Genomic DNA, 22,126 nt, shown 5'->3' with positions numbered 1-22,126 from the left:
TCTCGGCCAGCAGTCCTGGCCCCAACAAAAGCCCATGCCTATTGTAAATTGCAAAAACAGCAGGGGATTTTATTCTTAACTGTTTAAGATTAAGCCAATGAATAACTATAGAAAAACTACAAAGTTCCTGGTGTCGCCCTACCACAGCGATCAGGTGGGAGATGGCCTTAATTGAAGTCATAGAGAAGGAGCAGTTTAAACTCAGGCCAGAAAGAACACAGGGTCCTGCCCTCCCTGCTGAGATGCCATGCTAGTCCTACGTGGCTCTTGGAGATGACTGGCCTGAAAGTGTTGACATGAAGCCCAAGGGTCTGCTTGAACCCCCATGCCGCTGCCTACATCCAACACAGAAATCAACGGTCTGTTTGCTTTCCTTATCTAACAATGTGAGCAAAGATACACCTTAGCTTAGTCAGTTGGACAGCCTGGGGTATATGGACAGAGGAGCCTTTGGGCGTGGTACAACACCTCAAAACTCACAGAAAAAAGCTATGACTTGACGTATACAGAAGCACAGTGAAAGTGGAAGCTGCCAGAGTGCCTGTAGCCTTAGGGTGAACATCACTGACTACTCATGCCCAGTAGGAAAGCTAGGGCAGGAAAACACAAAAAAAAAATGAGTGTGGAAACAAAATAGATTTAGTAGTGACTCATTATCCCTCCATTATATCTAGTGGATTCTAATACTACAGAAACTGGAAAAAAATCCATTCATTTATAAACACGGAACAATTTTTAAAACTTATTTCTTGTAGGTCTTTTTTTTCCTTTCATTGAATTTTGAGGGCTTAGGGTTATTTATTCTTTATCTTTTTCTCTTATTTTTCACTTTTTCTATTATTATGCTATGTTTCCTTCTTTTCCTTATTTCTTCTTCTCTGTTGCTTTTATTAATTTAAATTTCTATTATTCTTTTTTTTTTGGTTTTTCTCCGGTACCGGGAACCGAACTCACGACCTTGCGCTTGCCAGGCAGGCGCTTTTGCTGCTGAGCTAAATCCCCAGCCCCTTCTATTATTCTTTAATAGGATTCTTTACCTCATTTTTCTCTTCTCCTTTTCATCTTCCTTTATTTTTCAAATTTTACTTCTTTCATTCTCACACCCCCACCACCTCTAGCTTTACTAGTATAAACACTAAGATTTACTACTAATCTTACATATTTAGTTAGCTATTATTATTAAATTATTTTCTTTTGTTAAAGATGGTAATTTAGTAGGTATTTATGGTATGTCAATATTAGGTTTGTTTGTCTGTACTATAATTATAGATCTTTTTTCTATGGTAAAAGACAGTACAGTGGTAGCTTTTATTTTGTTATGGTATGTCATGGTATGTCAATATGTCAACACCCAATTTGTCAATACCCAGTTTGTCTTCGAGTCTACTATTGTTGCTAGTATCACTGTTTATTGCCAGTGAGGCACAGTTGTTGCTACTGTGGTTTTTTTCTCTTTATGCCAGTAGCTGATTTGTCTTTGTATCTTCAAAAATACTACAGTCCATTTCCAGAGAACTGAGTGCAGGGCTATTTGCACTGCACACTCCCCTACCAAATTAACAGACATGGTTGGATCTTGGGACAGAAGCAAATACCTAGAGTTAGCCATGCCAAGAATACATTACTGGAAAGCACACACTAATTAAAGAGATCTCCACACTACTAACAAAGTCTTTCAACCATATTAGACCTGCAAATCGTGACCAAAATTAATTAATTAATTAATTAATTAAAATAAAATAGAAACATGGGAAGACAGGGCAACAAAATGCCTCTCAAACTGCCAAATTCCCACAAAGCTGATCCATGGGGCATCAAAGGGAAGCAAATCAAAAGCCACACAGCTGGATTATTTAAAATGATAAAAGAGGAGGTTTAAAAATTCGAAAAGGGTCTTAACCTAGCAGGTAATGGACTCAACAAAACAATCAGTGAATGTAGAAAAGACACTAATAATAAGCTAGCTGAACTAAACAAAACAATACAAAACATGACCAGCTTATCAAAGAATTAGCGAAACTGGAAAGATACCAAACAGAAATGCAAGAGATTAAAAGGTCTACGGAAAGTATGGGTAGCACAAGTATCAATGTGAGGGCAGCATGTCAGACTTAGAAGACAGGCCTGATGCAGATGAACATATCCTCAGAGATACATTTAAAAAACAATAAAAAAGAAACCATGAAAAATGGATCCAACTGCTGCTAGTTCATGCAAAGAAGAATAAGATTAACTGGAATTGGTAAAAAATCAGAAGACAGCACAAATAGCATTTTAAAAAATTGTACAGAAATAACAGTAAAAAACTTTCCAAATATGTCAGAAGAATTTTACACACAGATTAGTGACACACACATAAAATACCAAATTGGCAGGATGAGAAAAATTACTTCCAAGACACATTGTAGTCAAAATCCCAGAAGTCCAACACAAGGCCATAATCTTAAAAGCTATTAGAAGAAAGCAACAAATCATTTATGAAGGTAAACCCACTGAATTATAGCAGACTTCTCAATACAAAGCTTAAGGGCCAGGAAAACCTGGAGTGAAGTATTTAAAGCTGTAAAAGAACTTCCAACACGGACTATCCTACAAAACTGTATTTCAAAACTGACGGAAAAATAAGATCTTAGTATGACAAACAGCACCTTAAGAAGTTCATGACCATGAAACCAACACTCCAAAAAATTCTCAAAGATATCCTAGAAAGGCACGATGAAACCAATGATGGCAAAAAGTTTAACAGAATGAATTCCCCAGGGAGGGTGAGCTGTTAAGCACAAACAAGGAATCAGCAATAGGAAAATAACACAATGATAGGAATGGATCAATACTGTTTAGGAATAACTATAAATGTGAATGGTTTCAAGTCCCCAATCAAAAGACACAGACTGGCAGACTGGATCAAAAAACAAAATCCAACGGTATGCTCTATACAAAAAGCACATTTAATCCAAAATGAAATTCAGATACTGAAAATCAAAAAGTGTAAAACAATATTCCATGCAACAGGAGCCAGAATATAAGCATGAATGGCTATGATATTGTTATAGTTTGTGTCTGGATGACCCCCTAAAGCCTCATGCTGTCATGGCGGCAGGCTTTGCAAAGGCAGCTAAATCTAGGTTTATTGTCTAGTGCTGGGACTGGGTGTGTGAGTGCTATAGCCACCCTAGGGCGGGTAGCTTGAATACAACATAAAAGTTGGAAAAAGAGGCTTGCTCCTCCCTTTTGCTCTTTCTGCCACACCACCCTGCCTTAGACCCAGATGATTACTGACTGAAACGTCCACAAACTGTGAGCTAAATAAGCCTTTCCCCCTTTAATCTTGGCTGTTTGGTATTTTGTCTCAGCAAGGAGAAAGGTAACTAAGACAGCTATTTACATAAAAACTGCACTTCAAGCCAATGCTCATCACAAAAGGCAAATAATGTCATTACATATTAGTTAAGGGAACAATTCAACAAGAAAAAAATTATAAACATATAACAAACAGTGGTGCACCCAATATCATAAAACAAATACTTGGGCATAAAAGATCTGATAGAAATCAACACAGTTATACTGGGAGACCTCAATACCTCACTGTGGTAAATAGATCAAGTAGAAAAGAATCACCAATGAAAAATCAGAGTTGAATCAAACCTTCAAACAAACAGACTTAATAGATTATGTATAGAGTGTGCCACCCAACAACAGAATAAATATCCTTCCCAGCAACACATGGAACTTTCTGCAAAACGAGCACATACTAGCTCAGAAAATATGATTATATAAATACAAAAGAATGAAATTATTATATGTATATTTATGGAACTAAGTGCAATGAAACTAGAAATTGATGGTGAAAAATCCCACAGAAATTATGAGAACACACTGAAATTAAACAATACTTATGAACAATCAGTCACCAATAAAAGTCAAAGAATAAATTAGACAATTACTAGAGTCAAATGATAATGCCAAAACAAAATATCAGAACCTATGGGACACAAAGAAAGCACTCCAAAGAGGGAAGTTTATAAACTGTGAATGCCCACATCAGAAAAACAGAGTGAGTCCCAATAAATAACCTAGTTATACATCTCAAAGTTCTAGAAAAAGTAGAACAATCCAAATCTAAAGCTAGGGATGGGGATTTAACTCAGCAGCACAGTGCCTGCCTGGCAAGCGCAAGGTCATGAGTTCAATTCCTGGTACCAGAAAAAACTAACAAACAAACAAATCTAAAGCTAATACAAAAAGGGCTATTATAAAAGTCAGATCAGAAATTAATGAAATTGACATTAAAAATTATAAAGCACCAATGAATCAAAGAGCTGGTTCTCTGAAAGAACAAATAAAACACAAAAACCCTTAAGCAAACTTATCAAAAGAAGAAAGAAACAACAAAGATTAATGCAATTAGAAATGCAAAATGGTAAAATCACAATGAAAACCATTGGCATCTACAGGATTATTAGTTAACTACTCTGAAAATCTGTACTCCAATAAACTGGAGAATTTAGAAGAAATGGACAGATTCCTAAATAAATATGAATTACCAAAAGTGAACCAAGAAGATATAAAACTCTGAATAACTCGGTAACAAACAAAGAAATTGAAGCAGTAATAAAAGAAAATCTACCAACTAAGAATTCCTATCATCTTGTTTAGTGAAACTTTGTATCATTTATAATTTTTTTGTTTTTATTTTTTATTCTCTTTAATGGTTTGATCAATTTTGCATTCTTACATCTGGTAATCTGAGCAACATAGTTGAAGACAAAAATATGTAATATAACAACCACTGTTAATTCTGCTCATTTTGTTCTGAAACCCTGTGTCATTCTTATTGTTTTTACTTTGTTTGGTTTTTGTTTGTTGTTGGTATTCTGCTATTGTTCTTTTTTTATTCTCTTTAAAATCAATAAAAAAGGAAAAAAAAAATTTCAGGACCTGACAACTAAAAAAGAGAACTGCAGGCTAATCTCATTAATGAACATAGCCAAAAAAAGTCTCAATAAGATACTGGCAAACAGAATGCATCAAATTATCAAAAAAACATACATCATGAATGAGAAGGCTTCAACTCAGGATTGCAAGGGTAGTTCAACATGTGTAAATCAATAAAATACTTAAACAGAAGCAAGAACAGAAGTCAAATGATCATCTCAATAGAGGCAGAAAAAGCCTTTGACAAAATTCAACATCACTTCATGACAAAAACACCAAAGAAAATAGGTATAGAAAGACCTTATCTCAATCTGATAAAAGCCATTTCTGACAAACCTACCAACACCACATTAAATGCAGAAAACTGAAAGCCTTCCCTCTAAAATCAAGAACAAGACAAAGATGTCCATTCTCACCTCCCCTGTTCAATACAGTATTCAAAACATTAGCCACAGCAATTACATGAGATAGAAATAAAAAGAATACATATAGGAAAGGGAAAAGTCAAACTCTGATTTGCAGATGACATGATCATGTACATAGAAGACACAAAAAATTCCACCAATAGATTCCTAGAAGTAATAACGAAACTCAGCAATGAAGCAGAATGTAAAAATCAATGCACAAAAATCAATAGTGTTCCTGTATACCAATATGAATACAATGAGAAAAAATTATAAAATCAATACCTTTCATAATAATATCAAGAAAAATTACATATTTAAGAATTAACCTAACTAAGGGAGTGAAAGACCTCTACAACAAAGATTACAGTCCTCTAAAAAAAAAGAGAATGAAGTGAACATCAGAAAATGGAAAGACCTGTTCCTGCATAGGTAAAATCAATACTGTGAAAATGGCCACAGTTCCAAAACTGATATACAGATTTAATGCAATGCCAACCAAAATACCAACAACATTCATCACAGAACTACAGAAAACAATCCTAATGTACATATGAAATCAGAAGAGATCCAGAAGAACAAAAGCAATCAGCAAGAGCAAAGCAGGAGGTATCATAATCCTGGATTTCAAGTTATACTACAAAGCTACAGTGATAAAATAATATGGCACTGGCAGAAAAGCAGATATATGCATCAAAGGAAAAGAACAGAGGGAAAAGAAAAAAAAAAAAAGAAAAGAACAGAGGGCATAGAAACAACACCAGATGCTTATCAGTTATCTGCCAGTTTGATCTCTGACAAATGAGGCAAAAGCCCCTTTAACAAATGGTTCTGGGTAAACAGGCTATATACCTGCAGAAGATTGAAGCCAGACCCATCCTGTCAAAATTTACTAAATTAAAATCAAAATGTACTAAACTGCCGAGGATATAGCTCAGTGGCACAGAGCTTACCTGGCAAGCATGATGTCCTGAGTTTGATTCCCATTACCAAAAAAAAAAAAAAAAAAAAAAAGAAAGTACTAAACTAAAATAAAAATGGATCAAAGATCTAAATATTGAAAAAGAAAACATCTGGCCTGTGGGAGATAAAATAAGTAGAACTCTTGAAGTCATAAGCATAGGCAAGGTGTTTTTAAACAGAACCCCAATAGAATAAAAAATAACATCAAGAATCAACATAAGGGGTTACATCAAGTTAAAAAGCTTCTGCACAGCAAAAGAAACAACTAACAGATTGAAAGACAACCTACAGCATGGTAAAAAATTTTGCTCTCTACATCTTGGACAGAGGAATAATATGTAGCATATATAAAGAATGCAAAAAATTAGATGCCTTAAATTAAACCCAATCAAAAATGGTTAACTGAAATTAGCAGAAGAAGAAATACAAATGGGCAATACATATACAAAAAAATGTTCAACACCTCTGGCCTGAGAAAAGCAAATAAAAATAATGCTGAGATTACATCTTACTCCAAAAAGAACGGCTACTATCAAGAAATCAAATAAGAACAAATGCTGGCTAGGAAGAGGGGAAAAGGCAATCTTTCTAAATTATTGGTGGGAATGTAAACTAGTAAAACCACATGGAAATCAATATGGAGATTACTCAAAAAGCTAAAAATATAAATTCCATCTGATCCAACTATTCCCTTTGTAGGTACCTTCCCAAAAGAGTTAAATACATCACATGTCGGTGATGCATGCATAGTTATGTTTATAACAGCACAACTCATGATAACTAAATCTTGGAACTGGCATATATGTCAATCAACAGATTAATGGATAAAGAACACATGGTATATATTTGTATACAATGGAGTACTACTCTGCCATAAAAGCGATAAACTTGAGTCATTTGTAGCAAAATGGATGTACCTCAAAACCACAAAGTTAAGTGAAATAAATCAGACACAAAAACTTAAGTATGGCATGGTTTCTCTTATATAAGAAGTCCAAAATACAAATAAAGAGCAAAAGAAAAGAAGGATAATAGGAAACAGGGGCTTTTTTTGCAAGAAAGGAGATCATGAGATAGAGTGTGGGGGGATGTAAGGAGAGGGGGAGGGGACAGGAAAAAAAAACTCCATGAAAATGAAAGCACCATGCCAGGCTAGTGTAAATTACTGAAGTTAGTAAAGGATTAATAAAGGGTTATTATGAGACAGTAAATATGTATAACTCTTTTGGAAAGTGAAAGGAAGTTTAAGACTAAACCATTCCTCTCCTGTAGGAAATAGCCTAAATTTCTCTGTACTAAATTGAAATAACCACAAGCCAAGGTTCTAAGAGCAGCCTATCACAGACAGGAACTAGGACCAATTTAACTTACTTTTTTCCACTTTAAAAAGAGATTGACTTATTCTGTTGCCACTGCCAAAATGGAAAGGCACCAATTTTTTTTCATCAATGTGTTCTGCTCTATGGCGGTCACTGCCAAGTTAAAATGCACATTGTTTGAAGGTTGAGAAAAATGAAGTTGGCATCAGAATGGTTCAAACCTGTGTAAACAAAATTATCTCCCACTTTCCTGACGAGGGGTCTACCTTTGCTAACAAAGCTTTAAGCACACTGAGAGTGATCAAGGACCTTCATAGGGTCTGTACTGAAAACTAGTGGACTCCATTTGGTCACCTATCCTATGTAGCAAATGTCCATAATCACTGCATAGGTCAATATCCTTATCTTCTTCCCAAACTTTTATTAAAATATTTCACCAACACTATTTTTCCTTCAATATATGGAATTACTTTACCTCACTACAGTAATATATAATTCAAGTGGCTATTCATATAATTTAAATTTATAATTATGACATGAGAAAAAATTCATTTACTTATAAACATAAACTGACTATAAAGAACACAATTAATACAAGAGCATGCTGACACAATGTTCATGCCTATGTGGTTAGAAACTGTCAGAGATCAGTCCCACATTTGAGGAATAATTTCCTTATATTCTGAAACATATTCTAGGGAATAAAAGGAGGGAATTATTAAAATAAAATATAATTTTATAGTGATTACTGAAAAGATAGTTTAGCCAGGCATGGTGGTGCATGCCTGTAATCCTACCATGCCTGTAATCCTAAAACTGAGGAGGCTGATGCAGGAGGACTGCTGCGAGTTTGAGACCAGCCTGTGTTACAAAATGAGCTCAAGACCGGCCTGAAGTGTATAGCAAGACCCTGTCTCAAAAAGACAAAAAAAAAAGAAAAAAAGAGAAGATCTTTTAGGTTTTAATCTTATGCTTTAATATAAGACAAATCGGGCTGGGGATTTAGCTCAGTGGCACAGCGCCTGCCTGGCAAGCATGAGGTCATGAGTTTGGTTCCTGGTGCCGGAAAAAAAAAATATATTTATATATATAAGACAAATCATTAGCTACCAGATTGAGAATTTTGCTCGTTTTCTTCTTCAGAAAGCGATCACTGCTCAATATAAAATAAAAATGCTATGCTACTATAACAGGAAATAATTTTAGAATTTTGTTCTTAAATAGTAGTATATAAAAATTCTGAAGTTTCTTATAAATTTTGTGTCACAGAGTTAGCATTCTTAAAAAGGGCTTGTTAAGAGCCATAAGGAAAATGCCCATTAAACTAATCAATGTTTAAATTGATTTCATAAATTGTATTATCCAATAATTAGTACATAATCATAAAATTCCTAGTATTTACATTTTATTAAATTTTCAATACTCAAATAAAATTTTTTCATTAGCTTAGGGAGAAAAAATTGGTCTAAATCATTTAATTCTATAGTAACAAGAGTATTTTAGAAATTACATGATCTTTGTAGCTAGTGAATTTTTCCAATTTCACATTTGAGACACTGAAGTTTAGAAGAAAAAGAACACCAACACAGAAGGCACAAAGCCAAAGTGTGATGTAACTAATGCTAATCTTAGTGACTTATGCTGAAGGTATACTGATGAATGAAAACTGTCTACACAGCACACTTCTGCTTATGTTACTTCCAAGTCTCTTGTCTGGTATCATGCATTAAAGGAGCCTACGAAGCATAATTAAACAAAAGGAATATTTTACCAAGGAAGAGGCAATTTGCAGATCATTACTAGTTTAAGATTGTCCACTGGTAGTCCTTCACTCCCAATAACTGAATTACAGTTTGTTTCTAATAGACACCCTTTCTCACAAGGTTCTCTATCACTTCAGTCCACTTTTGAATGATACCCACAGAACACTGTATAATACTCATTCTGACCACTGTGTCATTATGCTGTGTTCCTGCCTAGAATGCTTTTTCCATCTGTGAAAGTTTTACCCAGCCTGAATCCTACTTTGTCCATTAAGCCCTTACACAGAACCCCAGACCATATTAGTCTGCTCAAACTCCTACCGACCTCATTGTCTCCAGCACTCATTCAGCTATTGAATCATATGTGACCTCATTATTTCTTTCAAAAATTTTTTCTCCTCAATATGGCTATAAGTTTTTAAAGACCGAAAGTATGGCTTAGGCCTCTCACCCCCCAAAATGAGCCCAGCACACTGTTCTGCCCACAAAAATTATACCACTTGAACTGAAATATTAGATCTATCATAATATAAAGAGCAGAACTAGCTTAGAGTGAGACATGGTACTGATGTAAAACTCGCAAGTAAATCCCGAGGCTTGAACAAACATACAGTTTAAAAGTTTGTAAGAAAAGGAGTATTTAATTGAAATTCCACTTTCTTATTTAGAAATACAAAGTCTTCCCTAAATGCAAAAATTTTAAAACTGCTCCAAAATCCAAATTGATTCTTTATAATATAGTAGTAATACAGTAGTAATACTGAAAAATATCTACATTCCTGCTAATGATAAAGAACCTTATTACTTGTAAATAGGGTAGCCCCTCCTCCAATTTTCAAGATCCATGATTTAAAAAAAAAAACCAGAAAGATCCATGCTTTGGCCACATCTACTTTTTCACAGATATAACTTCCAGATTGGAGGAGAGGTTTTCCTTAGAAGTAAGTACATTTACCAAAGAAGTATATATATATATATATGTATATATATATATATATATATATATACATATATATATGTATATATATATAAAATGCCATGCTTATAATATCCATTGTGCAACTTCCAATTTTCTCTCTCTAGAAAGCACATTTCTTCAGAAATACTCCTCAGACACTGTCAAAAATAATGTTCTCCTTTAATATCTTAGTTTCTTCACCTTTAAAAGTGAGACAACAAAGGCAAAGCTTCTACCTGTCAAAGATGTTTCCTTATACTATTATCAGCAAATTCTTCAGGAAGCCCTGAAGAATAGAAGATGAGAAGAAAAATCTAAAAGAAAAGCCAGAAAATGAAGTATTTCTCAGGTACAAGCAGTTGATATTTAGTATACTAATAAAGCAAATAATAGATGCAAGACCATATAGTAACTGAAATGTTACTAGCTTTGAAACAGATTTAAAAATGGTTATTTCTGACTCTAACTCCTTTAACCTAGTTTTTCATAATTTTCAGTAAGTTTGGAAAAATACCTCAATGCCTAAACTAGGCTTATTGTAAACAGGCTCTATGTATCTCTAGTACATGTTTGTAAGATTAACAAAATTAAGGCAAAATTGCCATTAAAAATGTGTTGCTTTAAATAGAATTACTATCATTGTGCCTTTAAAATATAAGTATTATGCTATAGGTTACAATATTGTAATGTACACTTTAAAATCTGTTAAGAGAGTAGATCTGTTTTTACCACAAAAAATAATAAGGTAAGCTAAGAGCAGCACACATGTGGTATGATTAAAGATAAACCAATTAACTAAAAATGGCTGATACTCCAGTTAATTCTCAGAATGCAATCTGCAAGTTAGGTTGACCACATCAGGGCCTCATAAGATCTATTTATGCTGTTTGGAGTATACTAATGCTATTTGTCTCACAGTTCCCAAACTTACGTGAAGGCCCAATTCTAGTGAAACCACATGATCGGTTTCCAAACTGTGCGTTTGTGTCTGATAACAATTTTTAAACAAAAGAGCCATGGCCATTGGTCCTAAAGGAGGGACATCAGACATGTATAATATAAAACACACCCTTGGAGCATTCCTTTCCAGACTATGTGCCAGTCTCTCTTTTGTGCCCTGAATCTAGGTTTCACCTCAGTTGACTGCCATTCATTTTTCTCCCTCCATAATCCTCATTTCCCCACTATTCCTGCCTCTAGCCCTATGTGACTCTCCACACTGTTCATGCTTTCAGTGTGGAAAAGTAGATTTTGCAAAACAACCTGCCATACAGGGCAACAGTTGGAGAAGTTTGTGAAGTAAAAACACACTACAAACTACATATCACCTCATTAGTGTCAAAAAATAGAAGCTGTATCACCCTATTTGTTCTTGTGAGGGTTTTTTGAACTGACAAGTAGGAAAATGTGATAGTGGATGGATCCTTGAACTGAACAAAAAATTTGAACCACTGACTGCTCTGCACATACTGCTAACGTCAAGAGCTATTCCACCAAAATCAAGTCTCTGGCAAAGGTAGTGGTAAGTTTTATTTGTAATCTATGCTAAGCTTGTCACTGTTATTGTTGTTTTTATCATAGATAAATTCATGAAATGTGTTGGGTGTACTGCTTTAACATGGAAAAGGTCAGAAGACCTTATGAGATGGTTCTTTAGTAAATAAATTACCAACACGGTCTTCCACTTACCGAGTAAAAAAGCACCCATCATCTAAACACTTACCTCACGTTGTTTAAAATCAGCACACGTTGTATATTTGCCTTACTGTAATAATGTATGTACTGAAGTCTAAGTCTAACCAGCTATGTAACTTAATTTGTACCACAAACCACCTATAATTGACTGTGTTAGACTACTAGAAGCAATAATGATGTCACAGAAAAGAAACACACTAATGTGATTAGCATATAAGCATTGCTGTGAGGCAGACACTGTGCTGTGGGATCCCTAGGCTGACAGCACCAAAACCAATTTTCCAGATTTCATTCCGTTAAGAATGATACAAAGATTCACTAGCACCTTGAAGCAGAGAATCTGATGTTACCACCTTGCAGCAATCCAAAACCCCAATAGAAGATGTTTCTAGAATTATGTATCATATGCTTACAGATCACATTAAAATAGATGGAATGGCAAGGCAAACTACACAGACTATTAAGTTAGTCTCACTACTTTCCATTACTAGAGATCTGGTCAGCATCTTCTGGCAGGATATTGCATAATACAGTCAACTGTGTTCTCCCAGCATTGCATGTAGCTTTAGGTCACAGTGTGGATTATCTGTAAAATGAAACAGATAAGGGAAAGGCAAGAATCATCAAGACTATCACAGACCTCATTGAAAAATAAACAATATTAGTAGGCCTGGACTCAAGCAGAACTTTTCAATTTGCACATCTACTGAAGATTGCAAAGATTATAAAGAAATATGACTAATCCTGTCAATTGATAACATCTATCCTTCATTGTTGACTAAAGCTGCAAAACAGATCCATCTTGAATCTATTTTCCTAAGCTTGACAAAAAAGAACTTAGACTACAGCACCATACAGCACTCCTAGTCCTTCAAAACTTTCCTTCAACTTAAGGTCTGAAGCTACAAGTCCCTGGGATGGTTCTCTACGTGAGGCTATATTTTGCTGAACACTGTGTTATGATATACACATGGGGAAATATAAGAATCACTGCTCTACAAATTGATAAGCCCAAAGAATATGCAAAGCTACATTAGGGAAATGCAACATTCTTCCAACTATTCTTACTAGCAGTACAATGCTGAAAACTATCAGTAATCTCTGCCCATCTGAGCAGTTCAAAATCATAATGGGGAAAGAAGTGACTGATGTATTCCCAAGAGAGCAACCAAAACATCAGAATAGCTCTGTTGCTGCTATGTGATTCTGCTAATTCAAAAAGAAATAACATTTAGTAACTGCCAACACTTGGAATTACACATATTAAGAAATCTGATTTCACCTGCCCAAGCATTTCTTTCCACTTTTCCTTTAGTGGCACCACTAGCCTCCTGGTTCCCCTAAGTTATAAACTGAGTCATGTTCAAAGCTTCTCTTCCTTTCATTTCCTCCAAAAAGAATTTGGTGGAATGGGGTTTTTTGTTTGTTTGTTTCCTTCAATGCTTCTTTACTCACATGCACCCTAAATTCACGTCCTTGTGAAAAAGCTCTTCCCACTACCTCTACACCTGATCAAAATTCTATAAAGCAACATGTCTTCTCCTTTCTCCCAAAAGTAGAGGCAGTTGGGAATGGGTGAAGAGGGGGAGGAGAGGGTTCTCAATACTTGTGATCAAATTTCATACCCATTTCAACAGAGCTGTTTAACAAACTTTTACTGAGCACAAGAACAGCTAGGCATAGAGCCAAGAAAAGAACAGGCAATGATAGAAGCCAAAAAACAGGTGAGCTGCAATCTTTCCACTCCCACACAAAACCTGGCCCTAAAGTAGGAGTTCCCATATATGCTGATAACTCCTTCCAATTCTTAATTTTGGAGCATTCCTGTATTCAGAAACTCTGTAGCTAGGTGCTTTCCCACTTTCCAATGCCCATTTTCCTACTGCCCTCATAACCTTAAGCCTAGCTGGTTCTCCCCTATCTTAAGACTCTTGTACTTCCAATTCATCCTACACTCTTCTGTAAAAACTGTTCTCTTGCTAATATAAAGAATGATAATCAGATGCAAAATCTTTTATCCAGTCTTCCTGGGGGTTCCCAACATGAGGATTACTTTTAATTTCCTTGAAGTTTTATGAACTCAGAGACTAGCGCAAAAGGCTGTGGTATGAAGAATGCTGAGAGTGCAAGTTGTTGATTGAAGACAGCTGCTGGGAATCCCCAAGTACTGTAGCAAAGGGTGTGGTGGTGATGGCAACCGGTTTGAGAATAAGCAAGTAAGACTTCAACGTCTACTGGTTACACAAACTCATCATCACTAATCTGTACCTTTTCCATTTAAAAATTTGACTCCAGTTATCCCCCTCCAAAGCCTTTCTTCCTGACCACTGTTTTATTTCATGTCATTTCCATGCATATGCATGTTACCTGTATCTTAATCTAAAATCATGTATATACATTATAAATATTTTAAGCAACTTTGATATTTGTGCAATAGCTTGAACAAGACTGTATGCTCTGTGCAGATATGAGCATTTCTTTTTTGCTTGTTTCCAGCCATAGAATTCAGCATAATGTATATGTTTTTGAAAAACAGGCTTTTTTTCCAGTGATGTATAATTTCCACTAAGCTATTCAGTAACATTTTTTAAGGTTGAGCAAGTTTGAAAGTATGATATATTAAGAGCTGCAGAAAATACACCCACATTTGATACAAAAGATGCCAATTACAGTTGGACCAAACATAAAATATGCTCCACCCAACCAACTATACTATTATACCCTACTTCTTCCTTTGGATTTTTTTTTTCTTTATACAGTACTACATAAGCTTGTGGGTACTCTTAGCAACATTAACTACAGTAGCTCAACTCTAAGTTTACTTTCGGGAATCTACTCTTTCCTCCTACACAACCACTGGCTTCCCACACTGTCTCCAGCATCCTGTGAGCAACTGCCCAATTACTGATTGTGGAAAGACAGCTTACACACTGAAGGTCCATTCTTGGCAGCTGCTGGGTTTTACTGCTGGACCTCACTCAGCTTAATTGATTCAGAACAGTATCAAAAAGAGACATTATTACACAAGTTTGAAAAAGAGACTATTTAAGAAAATGTAAATGTAAAAGCCCTGGTCATTGTGCTGCTTTAAGACAGGCAAGTATGTGTGACATAGACAGAACAGAATAACTACTATTGAAATCAGGAAAACTTGGGAACTTTGACTAATCTCATTATACAAGTTTTAGTGCTTCACACATATACATTCTCAAAAAGTAAAATTATCCATAAATATGAAGCACAACTATGACTTGAAAAATAGTCCATTGCAGTAAATAGTTTTTGTGTTTATAATGCAAATTCAGTTTCAAACAGTCTACAATTTTAAAATAGCAATGTGAACGTTAGTCTGTTTCTGAGAAACACATACTTAGAAAAACAACTCATGCATGGATTAACAGCATTTTTCACTTTTTCAGGAGTGGTCTTTCTTCCTATTGGACCGGGAGATCCCAACAGAGATTCCTTCTTAGTTGCCACCCATTATTAACTGGAACCTGAATGCAGCACAAACACAATTCAGAAGCAAGAAAAATTATGGGCCAGATTATCATTTGCTTTAGCCATATGGGGGAGAAGGTAAAATAAGCACTGAGTTTTTCTTTTTAACTAAATATACTTTGCCCTACATATAATTTTGTAATTTATATTTCTATATCCTTCCATGTCAGTCACTGATGGTTTTTACAGCATAAATGACAAGTGGGGACATGCTTCTCTTCTTTTCTATCAGTAAGATAGGGCATCAGATTGTCTTGCAATATAAGTGAACACTGCTAAAAGGAACCGTATTACACCTTCCAAAAGGTGCAACAATTTTTCAGTGTTTTTCCTTTTTTAGAGAAACTATACATGATGGCCAGAGATGGAAGTTAGTATCACTATGTTAGTGATATAAGGAAATCTGTCATAGCTCAGTAGCTTCATCTGCAATAGCCTGATATGTTTTGCAGCTATTCTGGTCAGTCTTCATCAAAATATATATACGAATATAATAGCTTGTGTTTAAAATGCTGATTTAATATCACTTTAACCTGAGCTGCATTATCAAATCATCTCTTTTTTAGCAACATGGAACTGCTACTGTTCTGGTGAAACAAAGTACCTACTCTCCTAACACAACCCAACTCTTGTCAAGCACACTGAACAACAGCAGTAATTTACTGTGGCAAGACAAGAGTTAACTGTTCAAACACCTGATCAGAATCTCTAAAATCTGCATGTCCAAGAATAAATTTTTTAAAAATACATTTTATTCACTGTAATAGAAAATCACACTTACTGATATTTAGTAGTAAAGCATCTTCTACCTGCTATGGCCTATAAAAATATACCATCACATTAATTTCCAAAATGCTAGTAGGCTGGGGATGTGAGTCAGTGGTAGAGTTCTTGCCTTGCATGTGTAAGGTCCTGGGTTCGATCCCCAGCACCCCCAAAAAAACCCTGAATTTCAAAAATGCTAAGGTGATTAAAATTAAAAGTTCAAACTGGGTGTGGGGGCACAGACCTGTAATCCTACCTACTCAGGAGATAGAGGAAGGAGGATCCAAGTTTGAGCCCAGCCTGGGCAACTCAGCAAGACCCTGTCTCAAAAATAAAAATGGGGCTAAGGATGTAGCTTGGTGGTAGAATGCTTTTCTAGCAATCCCCAGCACTACACTCAAGTGATACATACGTACATACATACATACGTACATACACAGAAACTTCATGGAACAGACATGCAATACAGCATTAAAGATGTAAGACTGAACAATCCCAGTGCCTTAAGTGGGATCCTTTTGTATTTCTTGATTAATGAGGGAAATTCTTAAAATGAAATCAGGTAAGCATAAGTATAAAGCTTTTAAAATTTTATCACAACCTGCTTTAGTGAGCTAATCTTCAAAGTATTTTTTATGACAACAAGAGGGGGCTTTACTTATTTAAATCAATATAACTCACTTTAAGATGTCCTATTTATGACGGTTTTGACTCTCGAAATACACCTCTCATAAAAAACAATTTTTTTTTTTTTTTGGTATTTTTGAGACAAGGTCTTGCTATGCAGTTCAGGCTGGCCTTGAACTCACTTTGTAGCCCAGGTTGGCCTCGAGCTCACAACGATCCTCCTGCCTCAGCCTCCCGAGTGCTGGGATTACAGGTGTGTGCCACCATGCCCAGTGATATAAAAAATAATTCCTGAAAAATGACTTAACATCACACCACAGTTTTCCAAGTCACTCTATCCTCTATCCCCTACTCCCAACCCTGAAATGAAACCAAGCCCAGAACCTTAGGCTCTTATTCTGTGGGCACCACTCAATTTCCTGGGTACTATGTTGTAATGAGCATGATAAAAAATAGATACAGTAGCAGGAAGTTCTATGCTGGAAACTGACAGCCAAAACTGACATTCCCTGACAGGCACTCAAGCACTTATTCAGGTCCTCACTTCTCTCTAACCCACTGTTTCCCAACATGTGGCCCTGGGAACAGTAGCATCACCAGAGAGCTTGTTAGACATGCAAATTCACGGCCCCACCCCAGACCAACTGAATCAGAAACTCTGGGAATGGGGCCCAGCAATTTGTGTTTTAACAGACACTATAGAAGATTACTAGGTACACTAAGATTTTAAAACCAGGCCTCCTCAAACTTTAAAGTGCATAAAATTCACCTGGGGAGCTTGTTAAAAATGCATATTCTAACTCAGCAGGTCTGAAGGCTTGAGAGCCTACATTTCTAAAAAGTTCCCAGGTGATGTCTTCTGTAGACCACATTGCAAGCATTTCCCAAATCAGTTGTTTACCAAAATTACCCATGCTGCTCATAAAGGACAGACTTCATGGCATCACCCTGGACAAAATTAACTTGAATCTCAAGAGAAATACCTAGAAGATAATCACCGGTTCTCCACCCCAACTACACATTAAAGAGCTTTTAATAATCCTGATTCCCAGGTCCCTACAAGATCAATTAAATCAGAATCTCTGGGCCTGGAACCCAAGCATCCCTATTTTTAATAACTTCCCAGTGACTCTAATATGCAACCAAGGTTGGAAACAACCAGCTTTGAAATCTGGCTCACCACCTAGCACACCGGATCTTTATATAGTTACAAACAGGTTCCTATAAAATGGCTATCAGTGATCCTTCACATAGAAATCCAAGAGCTCTGATATTTCAATAGTAAAAGGTCCATAACACTGTGTTGTTCTCACGTTTTGAACTTTATTTTTGTGGACAAATGTGCTCTCTACAATGGGGTAGGTACTCAAAAAGCAGCAACAATGAAGAATCATATCTATATGGCCCATTCATATGTTGACATTACCTCCAACATTGAATCACATAGATGACTTGAAATTTCTAATAATCTTTCAGAGTAGAAGGGTAAAATGATGAATCTGTAACCTCTAAACTTATAAAAGGCAGATTTTACCAGTTTGATATTCTAACAGAAAGGTCTTGGAAAGAAATGAAAATAGCATGCTTTTACATATGAGACTTTGAAACTGTCAAAAACACAACATTTTCTGGAGGAAAGACAGGATCTCAAACACACTGCTCATGACATGACACTAATAACTCCTAGAAAAAGGCCTACTATGTGTATCTCTGTGTGTGTGTGTGTGTGTGTGTGTGTGTGTGTGTGTGGTACTGGGAAGTGAACGCAAGGCCTTGTCAGTGAACTACACCCTCCAGCACTTTTTAATTTTTTTTCCAGACAGGGTCTGACAAGTCTTTACATTCCCCAGGCTGGGCACAAACTTGTGATCCTCCTGACTCAGTTTCCTCGAGGGGTGAGACTACAGAACTGCACCACCACTCTGGCCATCTATTGATGTCTTATGACACCTAACAATGCCACACTAATAAGCACACAATACTAGTGAAAACATTAAACAGAAAAAAATGTGTGGTGGTTACTAAGATATTGTTAAATGACTGCAGTCATCTCACTGCCATAATCAAGAAATGTTCCTGATTTTTACACAGTATACTACAAAAATGAGTTTAAGAAAAATGAAACTGAAATATAGTGACTGATGCCTGTAATCCCAGCACTCTGGGATGCTGAGGCAACAGGATGACAAGCTTAAACCCAGCCTGGACAATGCAGTGATTTAGCAAAACCCTGTCTCAAAATAAAAATTTTAAAAGGGCTGGGGATGTAGTTTAGTGTGAAGGCCCTAGGTCCAATCCCCATTACCACACGCACGCACACAAACATAAATAAAAATAAGACAAAGTCTCCTTTACACTTAAGTGAACTTTCATTCTCTGCTTGGTCACGTTCAGTGTCCACTCTAAATTTGCTATTCTGGAAAAGACACGACACACTCAAGGCCTACCACAAGATAATAGTTATTATTCTTCCACCACCATTTCAACATACAGTAGTCAACAATGTGTGTTATTCATCTGCTTGATCCCTTGAAAAAGAAATCCAGTGGCTGAAGTATCAGAGAAACAAATACCTGAGTATGTGTGTAAAGTGGCCACTGTGAAAATGATATTTTCAAAAACATTTTTCTATATGAACTGGTCAAGCTCGCTTTCCTCTTAAAATTCTTGTTATAGTCATTCAGTTAACCCAAACTCACTTTAAAATGTGTGAAAATAGCACCTCTGGAAAGTGTGTTCTCATATGCTTTGAAGCCATGGAGCGTGAATACTAGGACAGCCTTCAACAAACTCATGTAACAGCTCAAGAACTGAACAGGATTGAATTTTTACAGTCCCCTGATTTTGCAGAGCCAACTTAAGTATCATCCAGCATAGCTTTAATACATCACAGACACACAAGAGACAGAAAAGTCACAAGTGACTCAAGCTAATAAATATTTCACAGATTGTTTTTACATAGCAGTCTTTCCAAAATGAATTTTACTTCTTAATCAAAAAGAAATTGGCTAAAGTGTGGACTTAGGATTTAAGGTCCTAGAATTAACACTATGAAATTTATGAAGATATTCAATTTCTTTGACAAGTGTCTGCCTAGGTGCCTTTTTGTACCCTTGTCCTGAACCAATGCCCAAAAATGCCCAAGTCTGGAAAAAAAATGCACAGACCACAAAAGGGTCATAGAAAATAAAAACATTTACGGTACCAAAGTCAAAGAAAACAAACAATACAAATACACAATTTCCAGGACATTTTATTGTATTTTCCACTTTACATATTAATTTAATATTTTTTGTCTAGGCAGAAGTTGTTTATACTTATCCAGTAGTTCAATCCCCAATCTCACAAAATGAAACGAAAGCATTTAAACAAAACATCAATTCAGGTATTTATAAGAAACCAGGGATACTTGTCCGAACTAAAAAAGTTGATGATTTTCACTGAGTTCCACTTCATTTTTTTCTCTATTATTTTTCTTATTGATGCTAAGTACTCATAATAAAAACAATCACCCTTTTTCCCATTTTGCCCTCTCTTGGTCTTTACATTCTGTCTAGCATTTAACTCAAAAAGTCAGTTTACACTCAGCTTACACATTTTATAAAAAACCATATGCCCATCTCCCACACATCCAAACAGGCAGGAATAAGAATTAATTTGGCTTTTGGCTGTAACAGAGGTATTTTAAATAATTTCAGCTACACATTTGAAGGATAAAATAATTTAAAGTACAAAATCCAAAGAAAACCATAAAAATGCCTATACATTCATTGTCGGATAGTTAATCTCTCAAGTCATTGAGTATAACATAGATTTCTTAGAAGTGAAATCAACACAAAAGCGAATGCACACTTAAAGTACAAACTGACAGAGGCTCTGTGGGGACAGCTCTCACTGAATGAGCTATTACCCAGACAGTAGAAATAAGGGGGAAAAAGCTCACTCTTCAAATGTGAAGAAACCCGCGGTGCACTCGCTTCGCTAGAAACACATTTCAATGGCTATGTTCGGATAAAAATAGGTAGCAAGGGAAACTGTGTTTTAAAAGCCTTCCCCGTCCCCGGGGCACAAGGAACCCCGGAGAAAAAGATGGGTAATCTTCTCAAGCTCCGGAGCCAAGTTCCATCACTAGCAGAACAGAAGTTGAATAGTTGCTATTTTTCAAGGCAATGGGAGAGCAGCTCTCTATGCACAGGTACAGAGTGGGAATACTGGCGGGGCTTTCACAGGGGGTAATGGAAACCGAAGTGAGGAGAGGTCAGCACCTTAAACAATCCACAGCTCCACAGCCGGGGCAGCATGGGGTTGAGTGGGATGGCAGGGAGAAAAGGAAGGGGTCAAAACTCCTCGAAGTTACTGCAAAGAGAAAGCGAACACTTCTGGAAGCCAGGGGGCCATCTCCTGTAGCAGCACCCTACTCCAAGTTAGGGTGCCTGCCTCGCGGGGCAGAAAGCGCGGGGCGCCCTGACTCGGGCTCAGCGGCTCCGGAGACCCGGTCGGGGCGAGGGCTAGGGGCACGCGGCGGCGGGGAGGCGGACTCGCACTTTGCCTCAACTCTGAGCCCCATCCCGAGCGCAAGGGAGAGGGCGGCGGAGGGCACGGTACTCACTAGGGCTCGTTGGTGAACCGGGGGGTACGGGGCTGCTGGTATCCGTACAGGTGACAGTAGAGCACATCGAAGCAAAAGCAGCACATCTCCGCTGACACCACCATCTTCCGGGAGCCCGGTGATGAGGACGAGGCGGCGGACGAGCAGGAGGGCGAGGAAGCGGTGGCGGAGGCTGGGGTAGAAAGTAGGGTCCCCACTCCACAGCTCAGAGGTGGCGAGAGGGAGATCCCCCCGCCGCCGCCGCCGCCGCCACCGCAGCCCTGGGGGGGCGAGAGGGTACAGCCACCGCTGCTGCCTCCTCCGGTTAGACCTCCCAGCCCGTTGAGCCTCGCACCGGCGCCTCCTAGTCCCAGCTCCCCGGCTCGACACTGGCTCTCTCCGCTGCAGTGGGAGGAGGAGGAGGCGCCACCACCGCCACCCGAGCCAGAGGGGGGCGAACTGGACAGTTTCTGTTTCTTCACCCCACAGCAACCCGCCGCCATCTTGGAACAGTCTCCCCCACGCAGCGCTTCCGACCCATAAGTGAAGCGAGCTGGCGGCGGGGGCGAGCACGCTGCGGCCCCGGCCGCCGGGGGCGCGCTGGGGGC

At 37.3% G+C, this 22,126-nt stretch overlaps 1 protein-coding gene across 1 annotated transcript in view; it reads right to left on the bottom strand.

The window, feature by feature from the left end:
* Ammecr1 (Alport syndrome, mental retardation, midface hypoplasia and elliptocytosis chromosomal region gene 1) overlaps positions 1-22,079 on the bottom strand; it is a 119,515-nt gene extending 97,436 nt beyond the window's left edge. The window contains exon 1 of the mRNA XM_005404657.2: positions 21,540-22,079. Within this exon, the coding sequence (XP_005404714.1) occupies positions 21,540-22,021 (482 nt within the window). The 5' untranslated portion in view covers positions 22,022-22,079. The remainder of the gene's footprint in view (positions 1-21,539) is intronic.
* Between the last annotated feature and the right edge of the window lie 47 nt (positions 22,080-22,126).

This window comes from Chinchilla lanigera, unplaced genomic scaffold (assembly GCF_000276665.1).
Source record: "Chinchilla lanigera isolate Chin_1 unplaced genomic scaffold, ChiLan1.0 scaffold00089, whole genome shotgun sequence".
In the NCBI taxonomy this organism is placed as follows: domain Eukaryota; kingdom Metazoa; phylum Chordata; class Mammalia; order Rodentia; family Chinchillidae; genus Chinchilla; species Chinchilla lanigera.
The sequence above is the reverse complement of the archived record's forward strand: the minus strand, read 5'-3'. Positions and strand labels throughout refer to the sequence as shown.